Source organism: Leuresthes tenuis, unplaced genomic scaffold, assembly GCF_036924035.1.
Source record: "Leuresthes tenuis unplaced genomic scaffold, fLeuTen1.0.hap1 SCAF_3, whole genome shotgun sequence".
Lineage (NCBI taxonomy): Eukaryota > Metazoa > Chordata > Actinopteri > Atheriniformes > Atherinopsidae > Leuresthes > Leuresthes tenuis.
Genome location: NW_027325357.1, coordinates 20614786 through 20630437, shown reverse-complemented (window position 1 = coordinate 20630437; position 15652 = coordinate 20614786). Strand labels below are relative to the sequence as shown.

General features: G+C 38.0%; 1 protein-coding gene across 1 annotated transcript; it reads right to left on the bottom strand.

Moving 5' to 3' along the window:
• Positions 1–1714: 1714 nt before the first annotated feature.
• vamp3 (vesicle-associated membrane protein 3 (cellubrevin)) lies at positions 1715–11270 on the bottom strand. The gene is made up of 5 exons (XM_072382469.1): positions 11155–11270; positions 6080–6158; positions 4808–4966; positions 4545–4596; positions 1715–3622 (listed from the first exon to the last, which is right to left on the bottom strand). Coding segments are annotated over exons 1-5 (309 nt in total). The 5' UTR covers positions 11157–11270; the 3' UTR covers positions 1715–3605.
• Positions 11271–15652: the final 4382 nt, after the last annotated feature.

The window sequence follows — 15652 nt, the reverse complement described above, 5'->3', positions numbered from 1 at the left end:
CCCTTGTCATGTGCTTGCTGGTGGTTCACGTGGATAGCCATGTTACACAACAGAGGGAAAACAAGTCGGGACCAGACTGCTCAATCGTCGACTCACCATCTATGGAACGCATTTGGAATCAATTTAGTTTAAAAAAAAAAATAATAATACAAAAAAATTAATGAACACATTGAACACAACACAACACAATGAACAAATAAATATATATATATATATATTAATTACGTTATATTAATACATAAGTTATATTAATTACAATTAATTACGATATTAAAGTCGTTTTTAAATATGGCGAGAATAAAGGTTGTTCTACTTATATAATCTATATATATATATATATATATATAGATTATATACGTATATGTAAAAATATCCATCATACAAAATAATAGAACCCTTAATTTAGCACCAATTCTTTCATTCAAATGTATTAACCAAATGTTATCATAACCTTATGGGGAAAAAAAATCCTTTGGACTTTGCACGTTATGTTGTCATCGTTAACCAACACCAGCACTGAAAAGGAAGCTGTGCAGTGTTAAACGTGCATGCATAGCGTCCGTTAACAGCCACCGATGAGATACAGCTAGACAATCTTGCATCCTCCCTTGTATTATTAGTCTCATTCTGTATGTAAATATTTCATAAAAATGGAAGGGTAAAACTGCTAAAAAATACACTTTCCCCATTTATGGTGAACACCAGAGGCATCGTCTTCATATCAACTGAACTACAGGGGTATGTGGAGACAATACATTAAAGTCGCTACATTGAGCTGTTACTGTACACTTAACCTTTAATCCTATGAACACAAAAACAACAACACACACCCCTTCATTTAAACAAAAAAATAGAAATTAAAAGAGCTGAGACATAAACATTCAATAAGTTGTTAAATGATTTTATTTTTATTTGCAAAACTTAAATTTATTGTTCCATATATTTATTTCAGGTTTTATTCAATATGAAGTTTTATTTACTTCAATTACATATTTGTGTATTCGCAGCTTCATCTCTTTTCATTAATAGTGACCGCAATGGTATCCCATAGCCTCCATCTGGTCGCTTCTGCAACTGAGTGAATGACTCGTTCATTCAGAGATATGCAGATGCTAGGGCACTACAGGCAGATAATCTGATGAAATCTGTCTTCAACTTCTCCTCCTTGAATTCTTGTTAAGCATGCTAATGAAATATTCAAATAAAATCCCCATAAACCTAGATAAGTGAATGATTACAGTAACAATACAGTTTTTACTGTTTTCAATATGGTTTTTCTTTAGGCACATTGAGAAAAACTAAAAGAGACGCAAAAGTTTAACACCCTAATTCTGACTAATTGGTCAGAAAGAACAACCAACGTTTTCATATAGACCAACAACGAACCTATTCCCTGGCAGAAAATAGCTTGCAAGATGCACTGATGCAAGATCCACTGATGTTACAATACATTCTAACTGTAGATATTTGAAGTACATTTAACTTTGAACTGAAACACAGTCACATCATTTTTTGACATGATGCAGGAACATCTGGATTTACCACTGTAACTGAGCAAAGTATGAAGCTGCCCCAAATCCTCAGGACCTAAATAATGCGTTTATCACATGGCAGTTTCTGTCATTTAATTAATTCGATTACTGGTGGGTCAATGCCCTCACATTATGCATCTTTCTAGAGAATAACAAAAACACAAAACAATAGATCACCACCATTTCTTCCAAGTTTTCTGCATTAAATTTAATGTTTTATTCAAGCAACAGGCCATTAGAGCCACAGAGTACAATTGCACTTTGTTCAACACACATTCCCAGTAAGCATGAGCGAGTCTTGGGAAGTCATTGAGTCTAAAATGTCAGAGTAAAAAGGAAGATGACAGTTTAAGTCACAGCCTACTGTATGTGATACAAGTACGGTCTGTAAAAGCATTCCATTCACCTACAAGTCTCCTTAAAGGCTGTATGTCAATAAACTTAAAAAAAAAAGAAGAAAAAAACCTACAGAGCCCATATTTGTCAGCATTCATGTCTGTGTATTATGAATACACCACGATGGACAAGTCACAAATGGCCGCAAGATGCTTTAAGAGCCTGAAAAACATCAACATAAGAGAAATTATCAAACAAAACAAAAAACAACCCAAATCCAGTGTTGGTGTGGCATATATCACAATGTCGAAGCCTAACGTTTTAACTCCACGTTCATCTACAAGGTTAAGCAGCAGAAAGCTGAGCACCACCAAATTACTAAAGTCTGCAGCAGGAAAAGGTTATGCTTTCATTTAACAGGCTGCAAATAAAAGCTATCATACATTAAAACTGAAATATCACACGTGAAAAGTATCTTACATTAATCAGATGGAAGAAATGCCAGAGTGACTTCAGAGAAAAGACTATTAAAGGTTAAGTTGAGCTGATTAATGGAAGGAGCACAGCATTCGTTTCATCAAACCGGAGCACTGAAGGCACTATTTCCCTGGCTGGCACACATGGTCAATAAAAGTATGGCTGTATTTTTGGCTGTTCTCCATTGGAGAAACCTATTCTGCCTGAAACTACCTTTACTTATGCTGTTGTGCTTGAACATTTCACAAAAGCAATCTTTTTTTGACATCCTTGAGAGAACTGAATGGATACAATTCACCTCCTTTTAATATTAGCACTTTGTTTTTTTTCCATTTTAAGGTAAGTTCTTTTTTTAGGCTGCGAGGCTGTTTGGTCTTGGCATACAGGCACTTATCTAAGCACAAACTCATACTTGCTTTACAGCGTAGGAGCTGCTACCCAAGAAGAGGATGAAAAAGGGCTGTTATGATCAGATGGTTCAATTTAATCTTACTAGTCTGACTAGTTTATGTAAAATTCCTCTATATTCAATCCTAGTCGTAATGTCTTCTACAAAGAACACAATTAGCACTTAACCGTGTGTAAAAATAATACATTGAACCTATGTATCCTGCCATTCATTAATCAACTGTAACCATTCACAAAACAGAGCTAATCTCAAATGAGAAAAATATCAAATTATACTGGTGTTACGTAGCAAATAAGTCTATGAGCTGGAAAGGGGGCATCTCTAACAAGCTAACTCAGAACATCCTCAAAGGCACATTTCTTAGCCTGACACACAACACCAGAGGCTACTAATAAAATATAATAAAGTAAATACAAGTTGAGGACAGTTTACAATATTCTTCACGTCTTGTCTTGAGGTTGGAGTGACCGTGTGTGTGTGCTGTGTCACAGAGTCGATTAATAATGACTCGTTTTATGGACTCAAGTTTTACATCATATCAACAGATGAATGGGTGTATATTTCAGTTTTCTTTGGTATCTGGCATGGCGTTCTTATGCATGTGTTGTGGTGACCGGTATGATGTATTAACACGGGGGGAAAACTGTAATATCGTGACATGTGCGCAACACACACACACACACAGACATATACGAGGCAATCCAGGACACAGAATGAAGACCCCTGCAGAGGTGAATAATGTGAAGGTCAGCGGACACAATTAATGCGATTTCCTCTGATGAAGAATGCAGGTCGTCCCACTCCTCTTTATCATCATCTTTGCCTCCACTCCTCCTCGTCCTGCTGCGATTTTACGAGCAGCTCCAAACTGTGAATGCAGTAAAAACACTGGATTTAGGCATCAAGAGTGAAAATTGTTCAAGTAAAGCTCCTTTGACACTGGTTGAGAAAAAAAAAACTAAAAAAAAAAAACTTGCCAGCATTTATTAAGATCTGGGTTGTGAGTGTAATGTGTTTAAGCAGCATTCCGACGCACGTTAAATAACTCCACAAAGGACTTTTTATCAGCTCGAGTCAATTTGCACTGAGGATGCTGTGGTTGGGGCTGTGGCTACGGCTCACTTTTCCTTTGCAGAAACACGTGTTTATAGATCATAACTGGATGGGTATTAGAGATTAACAGCAGCTATAAATGCTGTGATGTGTTGTGCTGGATTATTATTCTTCAGCTGTTTATATTAAAGGCATCTGTCCACATCAAATAAACAACAAATGAAAGTGACAACAAACAACAGCAGGACAAAAAGCAAATAGATTGATCGACTTTACCTAACAGCATGGGAGACGGCAGCTCAGTCTCAGCCCTGCAGTACAGGGCTGATACATAAGCCGCTCACAAGTAACAAATAACCTAATTATTGTAGAAAGCTGCGCCTTATAGAAATAGTTGCCAAACACAGCCTATAGGCAGAACTGTTGCATAGGGTGTGGAAAATGTGTCTCCACACGGGGCCAGAAATACATCAGATTCTTAGGACATGGACATATGAGATGTGTTTCACAATCTGAGGGTACAAAAAGTCATCATTCAAAAGGAAGCAACTAAAAGCTCCACCTTTGCTTAACAAAATAAAAAGTCTGAAGCACCATTATGTGCTGCACAGCACTGATTAGGATTGCACTCCTCTAAAGAGCTGTAAGGTGAAACTGAATGAAAAACTCCTTTAGATCATCTGAATCTACACAAACTGCAACACATCTGCTCCTCTGACCACAGGCTTGATACTCACTAATAATGATGGCGATGATGATCACTATAACTGCTATCAGTATGGCCCACATCTGAAAGGGATAAAAGGGAGAGAAAGTCCGTATTTATTTAAACAAAACTGATTATTGGTAAGACGTACACTTTGTGCTTAACATTAATCTTTAGGTTGTGTAGTCAGGGTAATCTATCTCCCAGTGGAACCAGTCTAGTCGAGATCAGTTCAAATTATGATCATCAGCAGGGAACGGTCTGTCAGCTTCAGACAAAGCTTTGATAAATTACCTTACAGTTCTTCCACCAGTACTTCCTTTTCAGCTTGGCAGCACTGGTCTCGAACTGGGAGGCTCCAGCCTGAAGTGCGTCTGCTCTGTCATCCAGTTCAGACAGTTTCTGATCACGCTCCAGCACTTTGTCCACATTAACGCGCATAATGTCCACAACCTACTCAGACAAACAACACAAGCAAACGCATCAACAAACAAATATATGAAAAAGAAATACCTGCTCTACCATGACTTTATTCTTGTACAGTTATACTCGTATGCTTATTTGTATTTTGTCTTGTTTTAAGAAAATAATAAAGAGTTAAAGCCAAGTTCAAGAATGTGCAAGTGAATCATTATTATGACATGATGACATAACAACTTCAAATGTGAAATGGCCTCAAGCAATGTTACCCAACACCTCAACCAATCAGGAGATCACATCCTCAAAATAAATCATCCACAGACTTTTAGTTCACCAAGAACCAAACAAACATACATGTGCGTAGACAGTGTTATAGACTACACATAACCCATGTGTTCCACTGATCCACAAACCCCCTGACTGCCCCCCCCTCTCAAACCGAGCAGCACGATGGAGGAGTCTTTAGGCCCATGTGGGTCTTACATAACCATGGAGATGGTGATTACATAATTTTCTGGCAGCCAATGGGAGACTGTGACACACTGAGGGTATGGTTCTATATGGGAGGGGCAACCCTCAAGGGGGAGGTGCAGAGAGAGAGAGAGAGAGAGAGCAGTAATGGGGATTATGAGTGTGACTTGGCAGCCTTTTTACCTTAAGTCTTTAGTGACACAGTTCTGACTAGTTTCTTATAACTGAAGAAATGGCTTCCACTGAACGTTCTTTGGCATATGAACCGACATGTGGAGGGGCAGAGCATTAGAGAGCAACTGATTCCATCTGGTGAATCATGTAACGGCTGCCAAGGGTTATGCAAGTTTCTGCACAAGAGCGAATAAAGATGGGAGGGGAGGGAAGGTAGGGATGGGGAGGGGCTGCTGCTAAGAGGCAGGAATGATTTACATCAGGAAGAGTATGAAATCTGAAATGCCCTTTCAGAGGAGTGAACATTCAAAAAAGCATCTTGGTTGACTTCCGCATGAAGCTGTGTTGAGGTTATGTGGGGGGCTTTGTTTAAAAGACATAAACAAAAATCCAAGTATTACTGTATTCCCTCTGGAGATAAAAAAAAAACCAAAACACTGGGACCATTCAAAAAACAGATTTGGATTCACTGTTGAAGAGAAATCCAAAAATATACCTCACCTCATCCACCTGGGCCTGTGTCTGCTGCAGACGACGGTTGCCTGACGGTGCGCCAGAACCTTCTGGACCCTGGGATGACCTGACGAAATGATAAAAATGAAACGTAAAGCTAAGCCTCTCACTTAAAATGTTAAAAGCATTTTTCACTTCACTAATAAACAGTTTCTGCATCAACAGTTGTGCAAATACGTTACAATTGCCTGTAGTGCCATGTTTACCCTCAGTGTACTGAGTGGATAAATAGACTAGAACTAGAACTAGAACTCGAATTACTTTCAGGACCAATTAAATCCGTTCCAGGAACAAGCCTTAATTATTAACAAGAAGATAAGCCGTTTCACTACTCTACAGGCTCTGGTGGATCAAAGTATCTCATAAGTACGACTGCCTGCGAACTAATATATAATTTTTATGTGAGCTGTGCATAGCATGACTGAGTGAGGTGGCTGTGCAGTCTGGTCAAAGTAATCCATTATGTCTCCGTCTATTCTTTTGTTGGTGCCGTCAGCTTCAAAACCTCCATTTGAGATGCTACAGTTGGAAAACGTGTGTTGAGAAAAGAAAAAAAAGAAGGATATTTCCACTTGGGCTCAGCGTGTGCCCAGAGTTACATTTACATCACAGCAGAGTCACTGACGCAGGCCTGAATACCCACTGCAGACTAAAAAAAAGAGACGTTAGAGGGTGTTTCTTTCTTTCTTTCTTTCGCACAGAGTGAAACACTTTTAAGATAAACAGTTGTTATTACAAAGCAAACTAAAACAGAACAGTTCAAGGATTCTGAATGGACCAGCTGAACGGCTCATCATGCACATAATTTACAAATGACATCAAACGGTTAAATAAACTGTAACGTGATTACTCTGTGGAGGGAAACTGTCTGTGCAGGTTTTGTATAGAAGGTCATTTTGCCATTTCACTTTATTTTGCTCCGTCTCCAAAGATGACACTCAGGAAACACGTTTTAGTTGAATTGTTTTTACTTTTCTTAGCTTCTTATATTTTAAACTGAAAACAACTTAATTGTGACATTTGTCGATCAATGGGATGCCCCAAAATCTGCTGAATAATCAAGGCTTTAAAGCAACACTAGAAATGAGTTTGAAACTCTGTGTTTGGTACTCTGACTTTTGGGACGCACAAGTGAGAAAAACCTTGTGAAATAAAATGTGCACGTGCAAGACACAGGACAGGAATACATCCGAATAGGGCTGGGCGATATTGGAAAAAGTCATATCACGATATATATATTTTTTTATATCAGTCAATATCAAGCAAACACGCCACGACTAGCTGCTGGCATTGCTCTATTCCAGCCACGTGATTGGTTCAGCGCGGAGCAACTCTCGTTGTCACTGGCTATTCGTATTGGCTGTCAAAAGATGGACGAATGTAATCTATCGAAAAGTATATCGACGATGTTTCGTTATCGTTTTATCGCCCAGCCCTACATCTGAATGGATTTCAAAGCTGGACAGAGCTAAAAACAATAAAAATACAGAATGCAGAGTTAATTTAGTTGCAGCTGAACTGGTAATTCATTCTGTGCTCCATCTGTATCTTTGCTTTGCGATTCCTGTAATAAAACTAATTAAACATTCTTTTATGCTCTTGACCATTCAAGTTCCCACAAGTGAGTCGTGGGGAATTTTATACTAGTCGCCAAATAAAGTTTATTTTATTGATGGTAGGGAGAAAAACAAAGTGTTAACTGCCATATTTTGCCCTTACTTTGTTTCATTAAGTTGAAATTGAGTAAATCGTAGTGATTGAACTCTTCTGAGATGCATTTATTTCACCTCGCTGCATTTTACTTAAGTACATGTTGTCAACAATAGGTGAATAAAAAAAAAGTTGTGATTTATCAAAGGCCATTTTTAAATGGATAGTTCAAGATGATGCTTAACTGGAAATAAAAGTAGTGAAACTGTTTGTTAATGCACAAATTCTATTTTCGGGAAACTAGGCCTAATGTGAATTGGGTCATGACCAACAGGAAATAAACCACACAGCAGCAGCGCGCTCACCTGTGTTGGTTTTTTTCAGCAGAGACTGAAACTGAAGTTCAAACCTTACTGTTATTGTCCCTGCCAAACAGATGAAGTCTCATCTAACCATCTCAGTCCCATTTCAGACTAATGTGCAAATAGGCTCTCCTCATGTAAAATTGTTGACCAGTTTTTACAAATTTCATGTCAAAGTCTTACAAGTTGTCATCACAGTATTGACAGTATATCTTCAGCATGACAACAAATTCTAGGTCATGTGCAGGTCTCACAGCCATTTGTTATTTCTAACATTGCTGCTACATCCCACAACTGTAGGGAGAGCCAAAGTGCCCAGAAAAAAAAATTCTAGAGAAGCTTTAAAGCCATTCTTTGTGTAAGCAAAATATCTGACAAGAGAAAGCTGTGAAAATTAGACACTGTGTTAGACAACCTACCAAGTTTGAAGCTCTGTTCTTATTTACTGAGATTTACTCTTCAACAATTTAAGAAAACTCTGAAAGATGGACCCGACCATAGGCTCGGCTATTTTGTTTTTATTTTTCTGATTTTCTGTTTAATGTAATCAATTACCAAAATAATATCATAAGTATTCCCAGTTAATAAGCATATTCCTAATCAATCCCTGTTCAATAAGCCTTGCTTTCCCTACCATTTTTACACTGGTGTTATACTGCCACCCTCTGACCTGAGAGAGCACTGCTCTGTGACTGCAGCACCTGTTTGATATGAAGTTTGGAGGATGAGCTTGATGAGTTTGATGTAAGAATTTTAGAATATTTAAATTACTACGACCCTTTCTAAAGAAATAATATAGAGAATACACTCAATCTCTGGCCAATAACACTTTACGTGTTATGGGAAACACCTGCTGAATACATGAACCAGGCACTATAATGCAGCAGTGAAATGTAAACAAATAATACAATCTTCCCTATTCAAAACGTCCTCTGTCAAAGCTGTGAAAAGCCACACTACAGATTAAATTAGTCTGAGCTCGAGCAGGGCAGGTCGATCCACTGTAACATTTAGATAATCACGTGATCTTTGTCAACTTGTTAAAAAGAGCAGTGTTCAATTAAGGTAATGAATTTTTCATAAAGCCAACAGTAAAAACGGTTCTCTTAACAATCAACAAACCAAATCATCTCCTAAATTACTTAGACACTGACACAGGCAAGATTCAGCCAAATGAAATGTGTTAATACACTGCAGTGGCCGTGCCTGATGTTTGATATTGTGTGTATTGACGGGCATGGGATTGGCCACGTGATTTGACTGGACGAAAAAGTGTAACTTCTCCCAAGGATCCACCTCCAGTGTTGTGAGCAAACCAAAGCAATGGACCCACAATTCAACTGTAAACTACAAACCTTGCCAGAAAGAGGAGTGTATAAAAGTATTACATCTCAGTGTTTCAAGACGAAATGGCAATATACATTAAACATCTCCTTTTCCATTAATAATCATCAAAAGTAATACTTATAGAGAGCCACATACTTGCTTTGTGCATACTTTCTGTGTCAGTGCTTAACATCAGTTTCCTTGCACACTTATGTGTTAAAAGTTTTTGATGTAATCGGCTAATCAAATTTGTTCCTAAGCTTTAGCCTTGAAAGCACTGCCTGCTCCTCGGCAATAAACATACCACTTCGGAGAGAGATGGTGTATAAAGAACAAACTCGGGGGAATCAGTGTCCTTTCTCCTTGTTTCTCCTGGACGTGGAAACTTTCATAGTATAAATACATTTGAGGTGTGCACAAGTCCACTTCAAAACTTCAACGAGAACAAAGTGTGATACCTAAAATACCATTAGATAACGGTATTACAGACATGGGTGTGGTGGGCGTGGCGATAAGTGACGTTAATTGTAACAAGTAACACTGTCATGTCCTTTAATAAAACCAAACAGTACGCACTGAACATGTCATCTGAATGCTTTTATGCCCTAATTCAGAAAATTGCACATGTGCAACACATGAAAAATACAAGCTGCCTTTGTCTCTGTAAACCTCCTCAGAACGTGCCTTGTTAAATAAATAACAACAAGTTTCGCTGTAAAACAATGGGAAATAAATAGTTTAACAGCATAAATGTAAAGTTGGTCAAACTGGACATACATCAGCTGAGGAACCTGAGTACATTCACTGTTAAACAATTCAGGTATTTCTTGCAAATAACACACAAAAGTCATGTAGTCTTGTTAAACGTGACCAGTGGAGGACCATCAGGGGTCATCAAGCACCTCTGAATTCAACACTGATGGGCACGTTTGATATGAACTGCAGTAGCTTGGAGCATTGAGGTACTTAGTTTGCTGCACGGGACCTGAAAGTGGCAGGCAAGGGTGGATGTGGATGCAGAAGATTATGGCAACCGGGAATCAGTTGAGTTTTAAGTAAAACTATGATTTGGGACCGAAAGTCATTAAGCTGTAGATAATAAAGATAAATAATTCAATGTCAATTACACAATATTAAGCTACCAACTCTTTCCCACAATGACTTTTTTTTTTTTAAACTTAGTCACCCATATGCACATTTCCTGTTTCAAGTTCCTAAAATCACTCAAATCTGACTGGTCTCCAACAGCATTATGTACTAATTAAAAGGAAATAATGGATGTACTGACCTACAAACATGGAGCTAAGTTGATGCAAGGCCAACCAAATGGAAAACCCGGATCCGGAGGAAACGGTATATTGGTTGCAAACCTAACATAACCGCTCATTGTCTACCATTTCATATCTGCGCAGCTGTGGACGTTAGACAAGATTATCATATATGTATTGAGTTAAATGTCAACTTAACCAGTAAAGGAAAGATGATATAGTTTGCGATAGGCGGAGTTGAAAAGCTCTTGAACGTATTATTGCAACGGCTAGCCTAAATTAGCTTAGCTAGTTTACGTTTGGAGCTAAAGTACTAGCACTTGTTGATAGCTAATAGCAAAGTTTTGGGCGTTGTTTTTTTTTTCTGTCATTTTTGGCGTCTTACCATGATACCAGAAGAAACACATTTTTTAAAAGTGATTTTTGAAAGGTTTAGAAAGAAGTTTTAGAGACTTACATGATGAAAAGAGATTTCTTTGAACGACTCCGCCGCTGTTTCTAGTTAGTAAAGTGTCAAGCCGTAACAGCTTGTGCTGTCGTTCGATATGATGCCTTCCCTGCTGTCGGAAATGTGGAATGTTTGCGAGAGTTGGACAGCGAACGAAATTTAAGTAAAGTGATGAAAACACGAGAAAGTTTACGTTATTGTTGGCTTGAAATGTGTTATAACATATTTAATGTATATTATCTAGTCTGCAAAATAACTTTTGATAAAGTTTGTTGTTAAGAAAAAAATTGTCAATGCCGATTTCTTGTTTGTAAAAACATTTTGTAGTTAGATTGGAGAGTTCATGTTTATCACTCAAAAAGTATACTTTTTGGAATTTGAGTTTAGGGTCGACATTTGAAGGCAACATTAAAGAAACAGTTGCTCCCTCAACCCCCTCGCATGCCTACAGTTATTACCGCATTACATTAGATTAAGACATGACAAGCAAAAAACGGTTGAATATAAAGAAAGTTATTGATCAATTTAGCGACAAAAACAAAACAAATAATGCTTCAGATTTATGTGTTTTTACCTGTTATTTTTCATGCTCGTGTGGACAATAGAAATGCAAGAGGGACGTGGTTTTAAGCCCGTGATCAGCATGTGACATATGGGAACAAAAACTACACATCTACTTTCAGTCTCTCCAACTCTCTGTAGATGTAGTTGTTCACCAAACAATCAAAATCATTGTTCGTTTGGTTTTTGTTTGCATTCCTTCTTTTTATTTTGTTCCACCTTTTGAATTATAAACAGGAATATCAAAGAGAAAGGTGATCATTTTTTGTATTAAATACTACAGACTGCTGGGGTATGGGCTGTGCTCCTGTAAGTAAGTTGTGCATTAATAGAGTGATTAATTAGAAGGTTTGGGGAGCTATAGCAAGTCACCTCTTGTTTTGTTTTTTTTAACAATAAACCAACAGCTTGAAATACTAAAGCTGCACAGCAATCACACAACATACAAGACAAACAGGTCCCAACATCTTGATGAGAAAAATCTCTAAAAAAGACAGCATTTCAAACAGACAAACCATTTCATTACAAAGGGGATGGAAATTGGTTGTGGAGGATCTGAAGAGGATAGTGTGTAGGCAAGTGGCTTGTAAGCTTCTCTAAAACCGACAATGTCTGATGTTAAATCTTTCCTCTGTAAATTAATTTTCCTATCTAAAGTCAGAAAAACATGCATGACAATTGAACAACAATTGAAAAACATCTTTGTATCAATGAAAGGAGAAAGATAATAAAGAGGTGGTGTGAGGGTCACTTCTGGTTGAATGAGTTACATTTATTTTATTTTGTCTAGCATAAAAAACAAAAACAGACAAAAAGATGATCTAAATCATCATTTAAATGTTTATTCATATCCTATCACCTGTTACACTGGACTAAGCATTGAACTCACAGCAAATAATATACTTTCAAATGCAAACTGAAATTTACGAACAAATGTAACCTTTTATCAATAAAATTTCTAATCCTGTTATGGAATTCTTACATTCTTAACTGAGGACCTACTTTTTCTTTTTTTTTGCTCTGTTCTATAACATACTTTGAGGAATGATAATAATAACAGGATATAACAAACGCCCTTCATATAATCAAGCTTCTTAATAGGTCGTAGATTGAACTCAAATCTAGGCTGGCTGAGGTATAAGGGGCACACACCACACTGTTCCAGGTGAGCCACAGAGGTGCCCCCAGTTAATTTCACGGATGTCAAAAGTTAGTTTACAATTACAGGAATGCGTTTGGATGATTCATTTGTTGTTTCTTCACTGAGGAACAAGCTAACAAAGTTGAAACGGTACCCAGATGCTTTTGGGAAACCCAGCACTTTTATTTTGTGCTCTCCCCGCTTGGCTACATCCCAGAGCCTTCATCCACCACCGCTTCCCTTGCAGGTTGTTTCTCGGGTTTCTGCCAAAAGACACAGGGTTTTTTTTAAAATAAGGTTCTCTTTGTCAACTTTTTTTTTTGGTTAAAGTTAGAATTCAGTTTTACGCTAATACAGCTTACATTGTTGATTTCTTTCTTGGCGGCAGCCCCATTGTACAGCAGGCTGGAACTCTCCTCCTGTAAGTGAAAAGTTCAGCACATTACCACACACATCATGGGTTTGCAGTGGAGGTTTCTGTTCGTGGTTAAAGAAAATACTTGAAATCAAAGAACGTCACATTCAAACTCTTTGTTGGCTTTCACGCTGCTCATCTGATGAGTGCAGCAGGTGCACAAAGTAACAAAGTCAGTGTCCATGACTTTGCAAACTTGGTATGTAGGAACACAGAAATGGTAAACGCCTCAGTAACAAGCCTGACTAAGTTACACCTTGTCCCTGCTGAACAGAGGGGTTCCTCTCAGCTCTCAACTCCACTTTCTGGATGTAGCCTTTGTTCATGATGTTTAGTTTCATGTGGATAGAATCTCACTCTGTGCAGAAACCCAGCTGCCCAAACAGGGACATGACCCACTTTTCACTGAAACCCCCTCTCTGTTGACATTGTATATCGTTACTGACATTCACACTTGTCTTTAAAAACTCCAGAAGGGAATTCGGTTTGAATGTATTCTAAAACATTTCTGTTTGAGATTAGGAGTGCAGAATTGGATTTTTCACGGTTGAACGTTGAACAATTTGACCAAAGCTTGTTCAAAGCGTAATGTCAGTTCATAATAACAAAGGAAATGAATTTATGAGTTACATTGTTGGTCCAGTTTGTGTCAAAAGGAAGTGTGTTTGTCCTTGACCAAAATTAAAGGCATAGAAGACTTATTTGTTGATTGTTGATGAGGAAGATGATTATATAACACATTGTGTAACATAATTAGTTACACAGCTGTGGATCACACAAACCTGCCATGTTTATTCAGTTTTAATTGCAGGATTATTTTTGAATAGTTGAATAGCCCTGAGTTTAAATTCTTAATATTATAGGGTTATCATCTATTATAATCTGACCCCAAATAGTTTGTATTGACTAGTACTGATAGAGCAGTTGATAAACTTAACAATAATCAAGACACGGTCTGGTTTCCATGACTAACATCTAACAGAAGCTGGAATTCGATGATAAACTGCAAATGTGAAACTCTTTTGCTTACTTACATATTCATTCACTTCAAGCAGCTCTCCAGCTTCCCTGAGCTCTGTGCTGCAGCCCCCAGGAAAACACTCCAGTCCACGCCTTTCTCTGATTTTCTGCAGGAAGTCATACGCTGTCGATTTTTCCAGCAGCGCTACCAGAAAAACAGATGACACGGATGCAGTAATTTAGCTTAGAAAAGAGCGGAAAGATTTCAAAAGCCTCTTCAAACATCTTTCACTTTGTGTGATTAAAAAAAAAAAAAAAAAAAAAAAACGCTTCACCTCCTTCACAGATGTAGGGAATCAGGAGCATCATAGGCAACAGTTTTGCCGCCATGGCCTCTTGCAGACTTTTTACCTGTTATACTCTGGAATACTGTGGCCCCTCTCAGCTCCTGCCACTTTTTGTTCCAAATCCCCACGCCCACCAACGTCCCAGTAGTAAACCCACAGGGTGGGAAGGCATCAGGTGGATTTGAACTGAGCAGTGGGGGTGGGAGGGAGAGACCGTGCAAAGGAACACATCAGTACTTTGAGTCCCAAAAATGGGTGAAAAGATTTTGTCACTCTTAATAAAAGATAAAAGGTTTGTTCTGCTTACAGAATGTTGATGCAGATTCTCAGTAATCCAGGTCATGTTAATCCTAAGAGCTTGAATGAGGTCAACTGGACTTCATCCTGGATCTTGAAGACGTTTCACCTCTCGTCCGAAAAGCTTCTTCAGTTCTAATCTTGATAAACCTCTCAGCTCATAAAGTGATACTTTATAAGCTGTACATGTAACAACTACAAATCCTGTTTTTTCTTTCACACATCATATGAATACGTTTTTCATGCGGTAAAATTTCACTGTGAATACAGTGTGGAATACAAGCAGAAAGAGCACTGATCATCAGTAAAGGTCAGATCAGTAAGCGAGGGGGTATTTGTAAGCTAAGTTTATACTTACGATGACTTATAATGATAAATCACGACAGCATGTGAAGTTATTCCACACTGTAAGTGACATCGATTAAGTGGAACAGTTCAAGCCATAGTGTTCCCGTTTGTGTGCAATTCACTATATTCCAGCATGGCTGTGGATGAGGAAAACTGAAAAAAAAAATCCGGGGTGAACTGCTACTTCAGCATAAAACATAAATGAAAGGGTCTTGTTTCGGATTGCTAATTATGTGTTAAGTATGAATATACAAACTGGAAAAAAAAAAAGGAAACTACTACTGACCCAGCTTGATGGAAAGTAATCCTCTGACCTATAATTATACACAGAACATGGGGTGTAGACTAAGCAGGACCAAGTACGCTGTTGTATGTGATGGGATTTTTCTGGAAACGCTGAAGCTAACACTAGAAATTCTTGTTTATTAAGACAACAAT